This window comes from Capra hircus, chromosome 29 (genome assembly GCF_001704415.2).
Source record: "Capra hircus breed San Clemente chromosome 29, ASM170441v1, whole genome shotgun sequence".
Classification (NCBI taxonomy): Eukaryota; Metazoa; Chordata; class Mammalia; order Artiodactyla; family Bovidae; genus Capra; species Capra hircus.
Window position 1 is genome coordinate 44529750 of NC_030836.1, and position 15499 is coordinate 44545248.

General features: G+C 52.7%; 1 protein-coding gene across 2 annotated transcripts; it reads right to left on the reverse strand.

The window, feature by feature from the left end:
* Nucleotides 3449-13724, reverse strand: GAL3ST3 (galactose-3-O-sulfotransferase 3). Of its 2 annotated transcripts, none has more exons than XM_018042926.1 (3): nucleotides 13521-13724; nucleotides 9878-10111; nucleotides 3449-5139 (listed from the first exon to the last, which is right to left on the reverse strand). In XM_018042926.1, exons 2-3 carry the CDS (start codon nucleotides 9997-9999, stop codon nucleotides 3978-3980), a joined length of 1284 nt encoding a protein of 427 aa, XP_017898415.1. In that variant the 5' UTR covers nucleotides 10000-10111; nucleotides 13521-13724; the 3' UTR covers nucleotides 3449-3977. The 2 variants fall into 2 exon arrangements, with proteins under 2 accessions (XP_017898415.1, XP_017898416.1); XM_018042927.1 differs by having other exon boundaries at nucleotides 13527-13691.

Here is a 15499-nt window from a genome sequence, read left to right on the forward strand (position 1 = left end):
AAAATAGAATTGCAGCTGTTATTGGCACTGCCACACTGTCTGTTTTTTCCACCTGTAAACAGGTAGGAATATGACTGGCATCATATTCCTTGCATCTCTTGTATCTCTCAAACCCTTAATGGTGGCACTAATCTCTGCAGTTTCTTCAGGGTTGTGGTATAACCTGGTTTACAACTTGGTGGAGGAGGGGACAATTCCAGGGCTTTCCTTTCGGTCCTTTTTGCCGTATTTGTCCACACGGCAGTGGCAGGGAACCAATGGGAGTCTGCCAGCTACTGAGCACTAATCTCACAATCAATTCTGGGACAGGGGAAACAACCACAGCATGAATCTGAGGGCCTCAGGAATGTGACCTTTCATCTCTAAAATCCTTTGGTGCTAATTGGTCTCCATGGGTAATAATTTTCAAATTAACATCTGAAACTGCGGTGAATTTGTAGTGTGTCATTTTAACTAAGCTGGATCTATTTCCCAGAATTCTCTTCCCTGCATAGTTCTGTTAATGTGGCCCCCAAGTGACATTTTGTGTAAGATTTGGAAAGTGGAAGTGAAACAGGAGTTGCATCCTTTTTTCCATGAGGCAGGTTGGTGCAGGGGCCCCCGAAGTGGTGGCACCTCTCTCACAGTGACCCTCACTTGCTGGCTCAGCATGTTGGCATCGGGCAATAGCTGGGTCCACAGCTAGCTCCTCCTGCTTCTGCTCTTCTTGTTCCAGGCACATGTTCAGCTCCCGGATAGAGTGCCAGCTTCTCCTGTGAACCGTCTGCTTCATTAAAGTTAGAGGCTTAGGTGCAGTGAGAGATTGCGTTCTGGTCCATCCTGTGGGTGCTAGCTAGTCCTCACAGGTGCCAGTTTGTTCTTGCTTCCCTCACCTCACATCACATGCTTTCCAACAGTCTGCCTGCTGTCTCTGAGCTCCAGCACCAGAAACAAAAACAGCAGTCTTCTATGATCAGCCCTCACAATTACGCAGAGTCTTATCCCTAGGATACATCTTGACTACATATAATTGTGACCAGTAATTTTGTTTCTCTGATTAAATCCTGGCTGATACAGTAACTTTATTTTTTTTAATGTTTATATTTGTTTGTTTGTTTTTGGCTGTGCTGGGTCTTCATTGCCGCAGGGGCCTTTCTCTAGTTGTGGTGAGCAAGGCCACTCTCTGGTTGCAGTGCAGTGCAGAGCCTCTCTTGTACTGAGCACAGGCTCTAGAGCATGCGGGCCTTGAGGAGTTGGGGCACGAGGGCTCAGTCGTGGCTCACGGGTTTCATAGCCCTTCAGGATGTGGAATCTTTCTGGATCAGGGATTGAACCCATGTCCCCTACATTGGCAGGCGGATTCTTTCTTTTGGGGCCGCACCATGTGGCTTGTAGGCTCTTAGTGCCCCAACCAGGGATTGAACCCAAGTTAACAAACTTTTGATCTCTATGACTCTTGTAGGTAAAACATAGGTTCAGCTCAGTTCAGTTCAGTCACTCAGTCGTGTCCAACTCTTTGCAACCCCATGGACTGCAGCACACCAGGCTTCCCTGTCCATCACTAACTCCCAGAGCTTACTTAAACTCATGTCTGAGTCGGTGATGCCATCCGACCATCTCATCCTCTGTTGTCCCCTTCTTCTCCTGCCTTCAATCTTTCCCAGCATCAGGGTCTTTTCCAGTGAGTCAGTTTTTCACATCAGGTGGCGAAAGTATTGGAGTTTCAGCTTCAGCATCAGTCCTTTCAATGAATATTCAGGACTGATTTCCTTTAGGATAGACTGATTGGATCTCCTTGCAGTCCAAGGGACTCTCAAGAGTCTTCTCCAACACCACAGTTCAAAAGCATCAATGCTTAGGCACTCAGCTTTCTTTATAGTCCAACTCTCACATCCATACATGACTACTGGAAAAACCATAGCTTTGACTATATGGACCTTTGTTGGCAAAGCAATGTCTCTGCTTTTTAATATGCTGTCTGAGTTGGTCATAACTTTTCTTACAAGGAGCAAGCATCTTTTAATTTCATGGCTGCAGTCACCATCTGCTGTGATTTTGGAGCCCAAAAAATAAAGTCTGTTACTGTACTGTTTCTCCATCTATTTGCCATGAAGTGATGGGACCAGATGCCATGATCTTAGTTTTCTGATGTTTGAGTTTTAAGCCAACTTTTCTGCTCTCCTCTTTCACTTTAATCAAGAGGCTCTTTAGTTCTTCTTTGTTTTGCCACAAGGGTGGTGTCATCTGCATATCTGAGGTTATTGATATTTCTCCTGGCAATCTTGATTCCAGCTTGTGCTTCATCCAGCTCAGCATTTCTCATGATGTACTCTGCATATAAGTTAAATAAGCAGGGTGACAATATACAGCCTTGATGTATTCCATTCCCTATTTGGAACCAACCTGTTGTTCCATGTCCAGTTCTAATGGTTGCTTCTTGACCTGCATATGGATTTCTCAGGAGGCAGGTCAGGTGGTCTGGAAGAAATACGCTTGCTCCTTGGAAGGAATGCTATGACAAACCTAGACAGTGTATTAAAAAGCAGAGAAATCACTTGTTGACAAAGGTCCATATAGTCAAAGCTATGGTTTTTCTAGTAGTTATGTACAGATATGAGATTTGGACCATAAAGAAGATTGAGCGCTGAAGAATTGATGCTTTCCAATTATGGTGTTGGAGAAGACTCTTGAGAATGTCTTGGACTGCAAGGAGATCAAACCAGTCAGTCCTAAAGGAAATCAACTCTGAATATTCATTGGAAGGACTGTCACTGAAGCTCTAAGAGCTTGGCCACTTGATGCAAAGAGCTGATTCACTGGAAAAGACCCTGAAGCTGTGAAAGATTGTACGCAAAAGGAGAAAGGGGTGGCAGAGAATGAGACGGTTAGATAGCATCACTGTCTTAATGCATTTGAATTTGAGCAAACTCCTGAGATAGTGGAGGACACAGGAGCCTGGTGTGCTGCAGTCCATGGGGTTGCAAAGAGCCAGACAGGACTTAGCGACTAAAGGACAACAATCTCTTGAGAGACTTCTCTGGTCTTTAATCTGGCCTCTGGTGGTCTTCTCTGGAATGAAGAACGCTGATACCTGCCATTTATTGGAGGTTTTAATTCTATAAAGAGCTCAAAAGATACTGTTATGTGTATCCCTTGAGGTGGAGCCAGGACCCTGCCCCCAGGCTGCTGCTCCTGTCTTGTCTCTGCATCTTCTACCTTGTTTGGTGAGCAACTGTTCAAATCTGCTCTTTGGAACTCAGGGAAGGTCACGGAGGCTGGAGTCTGCTGCTTACAAACAAGAAACAAAAGACATGGAAAGGCTTTTATGTCCAGGAGCCCCACAAGATCCTGCTTGGTTTCACTGGGTCCCCATTCTCATGGTAACAGCCTAGACATCTATTCTTAGGCATCTGCCTCATCCTCAAAGGGGAGGGGGGTAATTGGCTTTCAATGACTGACATACAACATGCACATTTTAAAATATTTTATTTAAAAAAGGAAAACCAACCAAACAAAAGGCCCACCCCAAGAACTTTTGGTTCTGGGGGTCTGGGAGCAGCTTAGGTCTGTTAGGACGGTGGAACCTGGAAGACAGACAGTGTGGGGGCCTGACCCCTGGCAGGAAGAAGAGCTGGGGAGCCTGACAGGCAGAGTAGCCTTTTCCAGAGCTCAGCCCCTCTCTGTGGCATGGACTCATCCACTTGGGAAAGAAGTTGGGGGGGGCGGGTCCTCAATCCCCTTAAGAAGGCAGGGTGGGCAGTTCTCAATGGGGCTCAAATCTCTTGGCAAAGCCACCAACCAGTTAGGACAAAGGAGAGAGTGGCCCGGGGTTCAATCGGGCCTATACCTTCCTGGGAGGTGGGCTCAAACAGGGAGATGCGCCCCCACTTACTACTGCAGCCCCTCTTGGGAGAAAGGGCCCTGATGCGGTGGAACCCGCAGGCAGCCCTAGGAAAGAGCCTGGTGGGCAGGTCAGGGGCCAGATTCCCACCTGGAGCTCAGTGGCCTGGGCGCAGCGCCCGGATGGGCCGAGGAGGAGGGTTGTCTAGGACCGGTTCGGGCCGGAGGCGCATGCCGCCTCGGCGCTTCTGCTTGCGCAGCAGGTAGCTTGAGTACTGCACCTCAGGCATGGCCAGCTTGAGGCAGGCTTCGGTGGCTGGACCGGCGCGGCCGCTGGGCAGGTCGTAGCCCATGATGTCCACCTTGCGGCTGGGCTGCCACGGCTGCAGCTGCTTGGTGCGGATCTGGGCCGCGGGCCGCAGCACCGGCTCGTCGCCAAAGCAACGCCGCAGCAGGCGCTCTCGGGCCTCGCGCAGCTCGCGCGCCTCGCGCTCGACGCAGGCGCGGCCGGCACTCGCCACGCGGCGCCAGAAGGTGGCGTTAAAGTGGTCGTAGAGGCCGGCGTCGAGCGCGTTCCAGGCGCGCGCAGCCCGCGCGAGCGCCGCGGGGATGGCGGCAAGGCGCGAGCTGGCGGCGCGCGCGTTGAGCCTGGCGTAGAGCACGTCGTCCAGGTCCCAGGCCAGCAGGCGCCGCAGCAGCACGAGCGACTCGTCGAAGTACTCGGCGATCATGACGAGCGAGAAGACCTCCTCCACCTGGCGGATGAGGCCCGCCAGGTAGGCGGCGTCGTCGCGGGGGCTGCGCTCGTTGTCGCCGCCCAGGTCGTAGGCCAGGGTGTTGTGCGCGAACATGGCGAAGTGCTCGCCCGCGCGGTAGTAGGCCTCGGGCGCGCGCAGGAAGGCCTCGAGCGACGCGTTGGGCACGCGCCGGAAGGCGGGGCAGTACTGGTTGTAGTAGCTGAAGAGCGACTCGAACATGGCGGCCGGCTCGCGCAGGATGGTGACGTAGACGGTGCCGGGCGGCATGAGGCGCTGAAGCTCCGCGCGGTCGAAGCGCAGGTGGCTGGCCAGCACGTGCGGCGGCCGCGTGGCCGGGTGCACGAAGTGCGCCGAGAAGTTACGCGGGTAGCAGAACTGATGCTCGCAGCTCGGGTGCGGCAGGGCCACCGTCAGGTTGTGGCGCTCGGCGAAACGGAACAGAATGTTCTGCACCGTCGTGCCCGCAGTCTTGTGCGTCTTCAGAAAGGCCACGGTCATGTGCTTGGGGCGCGGCGGAGAGTCCTGCAGAGGCGGGCAGCTCAGAGGGAACAGCTTGGGGTACCTGCAGGGTCCGGGGTGTGCAGGGAGGAGGGTGTGAGAAGGGTGCCGCCTGACCCGGCCCCTCCCCTAGGATGCTGGGGATGGGCCCAGGGCTTTACCCACCAAACAGTACACACACGCGTGGTACGGGCATCAAAGATGACCACTCCCAGGGAGTCCCTGTGAGAGGGTAACAGGTAGGAAGGCCAAGGGCCTCCAAGCGGAGGAAATAGGTTGCAAGTGTCAGACATTAAAAAAAAATCTCTCTAGTGTTTGCCTACAATGTGGGAGACCCGGGTTCGCTCCCTAGGTCAGGAAGATCCCCTGAGAAGAAAATGGCAACCCACTACAGTATTCTTGCCTGGAGAACCCCATGGACAGAGGGGCCTGGTAGGCTATGGTCCATGGGGGTCACAAAGAGCTGGACAGGACTGAACCTCACTTTCACTTTAAGCAGCAGGAGGAGACAAAATAGTGTTAAAAAATTTCTCCTTCTCTATACAAAGTTAAAAAGAGGTTTCTCTTAAAATACTATGTTGCCATGATGACATCTGGTTCCATCTGAACTTAACATTTCTCAAATCTTGAGCTAACCAATGCATTTTTTAATGGAAATGTTTGTCTTAAGCTATATTAACATACTATGCAGTTACCCTTGATTCTATCTTCAAGTTGGTGCCACCTAAAAGCTCAGATTTAGGCTCAGAACCGACTTGACAAACCAGTTTGTTATATTCAGACATTGTTCTCCTAATCTATGTAAACAAAATTATTGTTTTTCCAGTAGTCAGGTATGGATGTGAGAGTTGGGCCATAAAGAAAGCTGAGCGCTGAAGAATTGATGCTTTTGAACTGTGGTGTTGGAGAAGACTCTTGAGAGTCCCTTGGACTGCAAGGAGGTCCAACCAGTCCATCGTAAAGGAGATCTGTCTTGGGTGTCATGGGAAGGACAGATGTGGAAGCTGAAACTGCAATACTTTGGCCACCTGATGCGAAGAACTGACTCCTTGGAAAAGACCCTGATGCTGGGGAAGATTGAGGGTAGGAGGAGAAGGGGTCGACAGAGGATGAGATGGTTTGATAGCATCACTGACTTGATGGACATAAGTTTGTGTAAACTCTGCGAGTTGGTGATGGACAGGAAGGCCTGGTGTGTTGCGGTTCGTGGGGTTGCAAAGAGTCGGACACAACTGAACGACTGAACTGAACTGAATCTGCCTTTCTACAGGATTCAAATCAATCGTTTTATGGCCCGGGATGACTCGCCTGGTGCAAAGATTATCTCAAAATACATCTTGTCGGTGAGGGGCCTGTGCCACTCTCTGATTTTTGAGACATTCCTTTCTTTCATTAACAGACTGCTAGTAACTTCTCCCCTGGAGAAGGAAATGGCAACCCACTCCAGTATCCTTGCCTGGAGAATCCCATGGGCGGAGGAGCCTGGTAGGCTACAGTCCACGGGGTCGCAGAGTCGGACACGACTGAGCGACTTTTTACTTTTACTTTTTACTTCGTAACTATGTAACATCCAGCTAAAGACTAGCAGGCAGGTATTCTTTCTGCCCACTTCTGATGTCTATGTCAGAAGCTTTCTCTATCTCCTTTATACTTTAATAAAACTTTATTACACAAAAACTCTGAGCAATCAAGCCTCATCCCTGACCCCAGATTGAATTCTCTTCTGGAGGCCAAAAATCCTGGAGTCTTTCGTGGTTCAGCCACAACCTTTTACCTGTTGGCCTCTTTTTGTTCACACACGTGTGTATGTCCCACCTCTTGAATATGAGTGGGACTTATTGATGCCTCTAAGGAGTTAGAATAAGGCAGAAATGGTGGGATGTGACTTGTGAGATTACATTATAAAAAGACTATGCCACTGTCTTAGTATCGTTCTCTCACTCTCTAGGGTAACTCTTGCAGGGGGTGAGGGTGAGGTACCAGGTGGGAACAGTCAGTCCTCAAGGAGCCAGGCCCTCAGTCCATCATCAACCTGCTTGAACAGCTGAAGCCTCCCCCAGCAACCACATATAGGAGCTTGTAAGGGGAGCCCTTCCAATCAGGGCTTCATATTAAACCGCCTTCTCCAACCACCAGCTTGACTGAAACTCTGTGAAAGGCCTCAAACCAGAGGCATCCAGCTAGGGCAAGCCTGAATTCCTGACCCACAGGAATGAGATAGTAAATGTTTGATGTTTTCAGCCTCTTAAGTTTTGTGGTATTTGGTTACCCATAAAAAGTAATACAAGGACAGCGATTCCCCTGATGGTCCAGTGGTTAAGAATCTGCCTGCCAGTGCAGGGGACACAGGTTCGATCCCTGGTCTGGGAAGATCCCACATGCTGCTAAGCAGCTAAGCCCCTGTGCCACAGCTGCCAGGGCTGCGCGCTAGAGCCCCCGAGCCACAACCACGGAAGCCTGCACACCTAGAGCCAGTGTTCTGCAACAAGAGAAGCCACTTCAGCGGGAAGCCTGTGCACCGCAACTAGAGGAAGCCTGTGTGCGGCACGAAGGCCCAGCACAGCCAAACAAATAAACCCTTAGTGTTTTTAAAACGCAGAACAGAATAATACAAGGACAAAGGCCCTTGGGGACCCTTGAGGAATTCCACTTTACAGGTGTGCAAACTGGAGAACAGGAGGAGGAACATCATTTCTATAAGTGCAGCAACTCAGATAAAATCGCCAAACCCTCTTGCTGTCTGTTGTCTTTCTCATTTTTACTCTTTCCCCTGGCTCTTCATTTCATTGGAAAAGACCCTGATGCTGGGAAGGATTGAGGGCAGGAGAAGGCAACAGAGGATGAGATGGTTGGATGGCATCACCAACTCAATGGACATGAGTTTGAGCAAACTATGGGAGATAGTGAAGGGTAGGGAAGCCTGGTGTGCTGCAGTCCATGGGGTCGCAAAGAGTTGGACACTACTTGGCAAGTGAACAACAACAGGCTCCTCACACTGTAGATGAATGGCAGGGACTCTGAAACAGCTTGTTACATGATTCCATCAAGTCCTCTGGGACCTCATTCATTCTTTCAGGTAGTTGTTTTTGTTTGTTTAAGCATCTACTAATTTACTATATGCTAGGAGCTGTTCTAGGGTCCAGAAATATAATAGTATAAAAACCATAATAATCCTACCCTTCATAAAACTTTGATTTCTGTTTTCTTGTTCCTAAAACAAGGGTGTTCAAGGTGACCTTACTAGGTGACCTGTAAGTTCACACCAGACTTTGAGTCACTCTCCTCTTTCTTTTCTACCATCCTAAGCATCAGGCAACAAGGGCAACTCTTAAGCAGCCTTGAGGATGCTAGTGAGATTACCTTTCTGGTTTGGGTTCAGGATGTCTACACGGATGGTCCATAAGACCAGAAGGGCATCTGGCAGGAGGGACTGAGCCCATTCACACTGTTCTCATGGATGACCATGTAGAGAATGGCAAACAGGCCCTGAGTGGGGCACAGGGATTTATTTGGTTCCCGCAGTGAGCTAGGAGCAGGCTCAGGGCTCCTATTCATCATCACATTGTATCCTGTATCAGGGTGACTGGCAGGGTCACACATAGTATCATTGTCATTTTCTAGATGAGCAAATGGGCTCAGAGAAGTGAGGAGACTTGCCCAGAAAAACAGTAGTGTGAAGTTGTTTGCAGTTCTCTGGGGAGTGTGTGGCTGAAGTACACTGACTCCATCACAGGCCTGCAGCCCTACACCCTTCCTTTTTTGTGTAACTGCGATTTAGCCTACTCATAAGCAGTGCACTCAAGCCAGGTAAATTCCCTGTCAGACTTTATCCTTGCCTTCATCCCATGTGAAAACTGGAAGACTGTCTTTTGCTGATGCAGATAGTTAATGGCCACAAAACCCCCAACCCCCCACTCCAGGTGGAGGACACCACCACCTGTCCATCCATGGGGATGTACTCCTGAGTAGTCACATTCTGTTTTTAGCTTTTGCCCCTTTAAATCTCCCTGTACCTGTTTCGATGCCACTGTGAATGCCTCTGGATCCTCCACCTACTAGATCCTTCCTGCCTGCATGTAACTTACCATAGTAAAGTTAGTAAGTGCAGTTTATATGGAGTTACTTCTGTTTTTGACACTTCGTAGGATATTCAACCTCTCTGCCTCCCATCCATCAGGTACTCAGAAGTGATGGCGAGGGAAAGACTCGGGCTGGAATAGACTCTCAGCTTACACACTCAGGGCTTTCCTGACCGCTCAGTTGGTAAGGAATCCTCCTGCAGTGCATGAGACTGGTTTGCTTCTTGGGTTGGGAAGATCTGCTGGAGAAGGGATAGTATTCTATTCCCACTCCAGTATTCTTGGGCTTCCCTTGTAGCTCAGCTGGTAAAGTATCTGCCTGCAATGTGGGAGGCCTGGGTTCGATCCCTGGGTGGGAAGATGCCCTGGAGAAGGGAAAGGCTACCCACTCGAGTATTCTGGCCTGGAGAAATCCACGGACTACAGTCCATGGGGTCGCAAAGTGTTGGACACGACTGAGCGACTTTCACGTCCACATCCATTACACACAACACTTTCTGTGAAGTCCTTCCCAGGAAGGTTGTGTGGATCTAAAAAGAATGTATGGAAAGTGCTCTGAGAACACAGGAAAGAGCAAAGCCAAGAAGAGGGTGGACTCTTCTGTCAGGCTTAAGGAACGAGAAGGAAGGAGGAGGAGAGCTCCCATCCGCTAACCAGGCAGCTGAGCTCTGGAGGAAAGCAATTCCCGGGCCACGCCCCCTCACCGAGACCCCGCCCCCTTACCAGCTGAGCTGCGCCCCCTGGTGGATGAGGAGGCTTAAGGTGCTGCATCCTAGCACCAGCAGCAGGATTTTCCTGCGGCTCATCTTGGTGGCCTGCTGCAGGCGCTGGAGAATGGGCGGCATGATGGGGTACCCACCCCTGGATCAGCCAGGGCCTCACTATCCAGGACTCCCTTCGCCGGCACTCATGGGGGCTCCTGGGGCTCCGGTAGCAGGGCCAGTGTTCCTGTGAGGTCTGGCAGGAGAAGGAGGAAAACAGGTTTGTAGCGGGCAGAGGAGATGGGTGCCGAGCCCCAACAGGACTGCTGCAAATGAGAGCTCCGAAGGGTGGGGTGCGCAGAGAGGCCAAGGAAGATCAGATTCCTACCTCCTGTTACCATGACCCTATCTCCAGATAACTCAGTCTTGGGTGGAATTACAGGCTCTGGGGTCTGGCCAGCCCTTCAGGCTGTAGCCACTCCCTCCCTTGAGCCAAGTCTCTGCTTCTCTGCTTGCCCCTAATTCATCTTTGTCTCGTGGCCATTTATGTCTGTCTTAGCACCAGCGCCTGGCTTAGCCCAGAAGTCTCAATTCAGGGTTTCCTCTCCTACAGGATTCCTTGCCTGACTGCTTCTTCAGCCAGCAGTTAGTCTTGACTCCCCAGACACTGAGCTCCTCAGAAACGCTGACCAGATCTTGACCTTCTTGAGTCTCTCATATGAAGAAGAGGCTTACTATGTGTATTATACGACTGCACACTTCATTCCATCTAATCCTCACTGCAGCCCTAACATAGGTGTTCCCATTTTACAGACAAGGAAACTGAGGCTCTAAGGGCTGGTGTCACTTATCTGGATCGCACAGCTGGTATTAGCAGGATCTGGATTCTGATCTGCTTCCAGATACTTGCAGCTCCAGAGTCCATGCCCTCAGACAGCGTGTGTGCCGCTTCCACAGAGAACTGATTTCCCCATCCCTGCCCTGGACTCTGCAATTCTGCATACCTCTGATCCATGAGGGAAAGAAAGGAAGGACTTGAGATCCTGGAACCCTATCTGAATTCCATCCCAAGTCACCTGAAACCCTGGCTGCCCTGTTGGCTGATGGCAGTGAGAGATGCCTGGCCAAGGAAGAGGGTGGCCGCCTGGGATTTGGGAGGGGAGTACAGGGGATGCCCTACAGAGATTCTCCAGGGGAAGGTGGCCTCCATCCCAGCTGAGCAGCAGGAGCGAGAGGCTGGAGGAGGGCCTGGTGTCTGGCCAGTCACCTGCCCCCGCATGAATGTGTTAGCTCAAGGGCATCCTGACGCTTGGCAGCTTCAGTGGAAAGTTAGCTTCAGTGCCTGGGGAGGGTGGGGGTCTCTGTCTCAGGGGCCTCCGTCTCCAGGTTCGAGTTTGGCTTCGTCCTCACATGCACCCCTCTCCAAAGGGAAGGGGGAGCCTGCAACCTTCTGGGCATGTGCATGTGTGTGGAACTAGGACACCTCAGTCTCAGGAGGGTTGAAGTAATGTGAAAACTCTTCGACCATGACCTTCCCCTGGGCCTGGCTTCCCGTCCTTCTCCTTTAGCGCCCCCTCCCCCTAATTGATCCTGGATTACACTGAAGCCTGTTGGGTGTGAAGATGTCCTGGTTATGCCTTTCCCTTCTCTCCAGGCCCCCTCACCGGGTTTCATCCACCAGCCTGCAGACAGAGTTAATCCTCCCGGAGCCAAGGGATGTGAAGCACCCAGCCACAGAGGGCAACCAAGGGCGCAGCAAAGAAAGCCTAAGAGCCCCGTCTTCAAGGATTGTGAGGGCGGAGGAGGGCTGGTGCTGCCCACGTGAGGCACGAGGGAGTCAGAGCCCTCTCAGGACACACACCTTCTCCCCTGTCACTTATCCTGCCGAGAGGACTTGGTGACCAGGCGGTAATTTCTCACTGGGGCCACATGGAGGACCACCAATTCCTATCTTTGCTCAACTCACTGAAACCAGCCTTTTTTTTTTGGCAATAGAAATTACACAAATGGCTCATTTACTAAAACAGTAGAAAAAGGTGAAGAAACATACATCAAAGTACATACACTCAGGAGCTAAAATCCCAGATTACATACATTCTAAGTTGCTGAAACCAGTCTATTTTTCTGAGACTCCAGGTCAGCCCAGGAGGTCAAGCCTGGGGACAGCTACAGTGGGACTTCGCCTGGGAGATGCTTCAACCAGGCCATAGGGAGAAAGGTGATGGGGTGCTTGGGGGTGCCCTCCATCCCACTCCCTGCCATGGCCTAGCCCTGGGGAGCCAGCCAGTCTGAGAGGCCGGATACAGGGTATCATCCGCGTAAGAACTCCCTGGATGCCAGTCCTCCAAGGTAGGCAGCAGCTTCTGCATGCTCCCCGTCCGTGACTGGAGGCTCACTGCCTGCAGATACTGCCTGGTTTGCTTCTGAGCAGCCTTGGCTGTTTCAAAAGTTCTTTCTGGGACAGCTAGACTCAGCCTACTGCTGGTCGCGCCCTCCTCAGCTTGTCCCCTTCCACATTCCACACTCGGGGTTGCTCATGCTGCCCTGCTAGGCCACAGGAACCCTGTAAGTTTTTTCTCCATGACAGACCTTCAGGTATTTGAAAGCAGTAACCCTGTCTCCTCTGGGTGGGCACTCGGCCAGGCTAAACATTCCAGGTCCCGAGAGAGGGTGCTGGAGGAGGGTGCCCCTTCGCTTAGCAAATTCACTCCACGATGCCTGTTGTGGACACGGGGTCAGGTCAGTGGGGGCAGGTGGCAGCCTGCTGGGATCAGAACTGAGACATGCTTCAGACTTCTCCCGGCCTCCCCTCTGTCTTCTCCGATGAGAGTTTCCCTCAGTCGTGTCCCAGACAAGTCAGGGTGCCCGGGTTCGTGAGAAAATCAGTGCTAATTTTAGTCAGAACAATCTACCGCAGGCTGCCGCCTGGTTTTGCAAATTGCTTTCCTTTCTCCAGGGAACCAAAGAAGAAACAGCTTAGCTGGCCGAAGCTTTGAAAACTGATCGGATGCCCACCCACTCCCACACAAGCCCTCTGCTCGCTCTCTGGGGCCTCTAGGGCTGAGATGGATGCCCTTGGAGGAGGAGGGCACCCTGACCCCCACCACCTGGACCTGACCCTTGGGTGACCTGGAGACTGCCTCTTTACTGAGGATGGCACCGCAGGTGAAGAGGGCAATTGCCCCCTGCACTGAGGAGGAAGGGGCCAAGGGCAGAGAGGGCTGCACACTAGTGGCCCAGGAGATGAAATGTCTTTCCAGCTCCCTCTTTTCCTTCCTTTCTTCCCACCAGCCTTCACCAGGTCACCCCCGCCCCCCCAGTCCCCTCTGCCTGTCATCCACGGCCACCTCCTCCCTGCCTCTGATTTCCCCTCATCCTCCTCTGTCCATCACTGGCCCCCACTCTCCCAGCCCCCATTCCCTCAATTGCATGCCAACCTCCCCCAGAGATCGGGTCACTGGGATCTGGTCCCCAGTAAGGGATAGGCCAGCGTCGCGCTCTCACCCATTTCTCTCCTGCTCTGCCGGGGGCCAAGAGCCCCCCTCCCTCCTCATGCTCTTCAGGCGCCGGCCCCCAAGACACTCTCCCGCCCCAGCCGGCATCCCTCATTCAGCTCCGGTCCACCTCCGCCCCTCCAGCCCCAGGCCGGCCGCTGCAGTACTCACGCTGACCGGACTCTGCCGGGACCCCCGTGGAGGGGGGTCGCCGCTATCTCCCCAGACCTTGCGGCGAAATCCGCTGAAGGTCCGAGGGCGCTGGGGGCCCACCGCGCAGAGTGCTGGTCGCTCGCTGGCCTCTCCGCGCTTGGATGGGATCAGGTGGCAGCGTCGGCCCAGCTCCGCTGCTCTTGGCTCAGCCCGCTGCCCGCCCCCCATCGCACACCGGAGGCGGAGGCGGGGCGGGGGCGGGGGCCGGCGAGCACGGGAGGGGGAGGGGCAGAATGGGAAGAGGAGGGGGCCGCCCGCGGGACTCTCTCCCAGGGGTGTCTTCGAATACGGGCATCTTCCCTGGGCAGTCTGGCAGAGTCTGGACGCCAGGGTGGTCAGCTGCTTGCCCTCCCTCTACGGAAGGGGAAACTAAGGCCTGGAAGGTGTCTGGGCACTCCAGCCTTGCTGGGCATTCCTGGGCCCCCACTGGTCACCCTTGGCAGGTCGGTCCCAGGGGAATTAGAGACGCAGGTGCATTCGCAAGTCCCCACATGTTTTCCGCCCACTCCCTTCTCCTCTTTCCCCCTCCAGCAGAGAAATACCTTCCAGCCTGGGGTCTGGTTCCATCTGTCCTCACACCCCTGGAGATCCCTTCCCTTCCAGTCTGCCGCTGACCCTCTCCTCCTTTGCACCAGAAGTCCGGATCCACGTATTCCCGTCCAGAGCTTCCGTGGACCCAGGACACCTGCCTGGGCACTTTGTGCTGGGAATCAGGGAACTCAAGTTCAACCTGGGGTGAACTTAAATTCTAGGGTTAAGAGGCAACTCCCTGGACCTGGTTGCTTCCAGATCTACTATAGGGAGCTGTTTGTGGAGCTGTTCTGAGGCTGCAGAGATGATCCATGTGAAGCCTCTGTGAGAACGGTCCTGACTTTTCTACTGCCTTCTTAGTCCTCCGCTCCAACCACCTGGAAGCTGAGTCCTCCCAGACACCCAGAGCCCCACATTGAGTTACGTGGTTCTCATGAACCCCTGCTCTCTACTGCCATCTGGGCCCGGTGTGGCCAGAATCCTGGAGCTGAAGCAGCCACCCAAAGCTGGGGCTGGAAGGGGCTGGATTCCATTCTAGACCCACACAGATACATAGGTGTTGTGTGAGGGTCCTTACTAAGCAGGAGAAGGGAATGGGGAATCTCAGAGTTAAGAGAACTGCTTGTGATCCATTTGGTCCCTTCGGGATGTCAGTTTCTCTCTGTCCCTGTCTTCCCTTCTGCACAATTGGAAGAGGGTCATATCCTGCCCAGGTCCCAAGGCTGTTATCATCAAATGAACCTCACTGCCTGGCCTGTCCCTGTCTAGCCCTGGTCACACTGCATCGTCACCCATCAGCCCTTAGTTTGTCCTGCTTCAGAGACCCCCAAGTTCTTCCCTAGCACATACATATGCCTTGGGGCCTCTGGCCTCAGATGACCTGCCAGTGGCTCTCCAGTTACAGTAAGCAGAAAGACATTTCCTTTGCATCAGGAATGGTTCTGCCTGAGTGGGCTGACAAGCTGGAGGGCTGGGGGGCACTGCTGTTCTTTCTTCTGTCCTTTCTGGGTTCGGCATCTCCTCTGGGAGTGTCAGGAGACTGGGATGATGGTAGTGATGAAAAGGGGGAGGGTTTAGGTTTGGGCAGGAGCAAAGAGAATTTCCTACCAGGGTTAGGTTGCAAGCAACCTTCCTGGCCCAGTCCTTTGTCTATCCTAAACCTCACCTTCCCTGGACCTGACCTCCCATTCTTTTTTCCCTCCTCCCAGGTACTGCTCTGTTGGGGGTCATTCGTGAAATAGAGCATGCTAGAGAGAAGATCTGAGGGGTGTGGGTGTGGAGGGAGGGGAGAGGGAACAGAGACCATTTTGAGTTGCCCCGCTCTCTCATCCAACACACATACATGCACACTGGCTGCGACCTGGCTGGCTGTGAGACAGCAGCACTAGAATGGGAACAGGATCTCA

Coding starts and splice junctions, on each gene's coding strand:
- GAL3ST3 (XM_018042926.1), bottom strand. CDS start 9,999: ATGCCGCCCATTCTCCAGCGCCTGCAGCAGGCCACCAAGATGAGCCGC. Junction 5,140..9,877: donor CAGGGGGCGCAGCTCAGCTG/GTAAGGGGGCGG, acceptor CGGACCCTGCAG/GTACCCCAAGCTGTTCCCTC.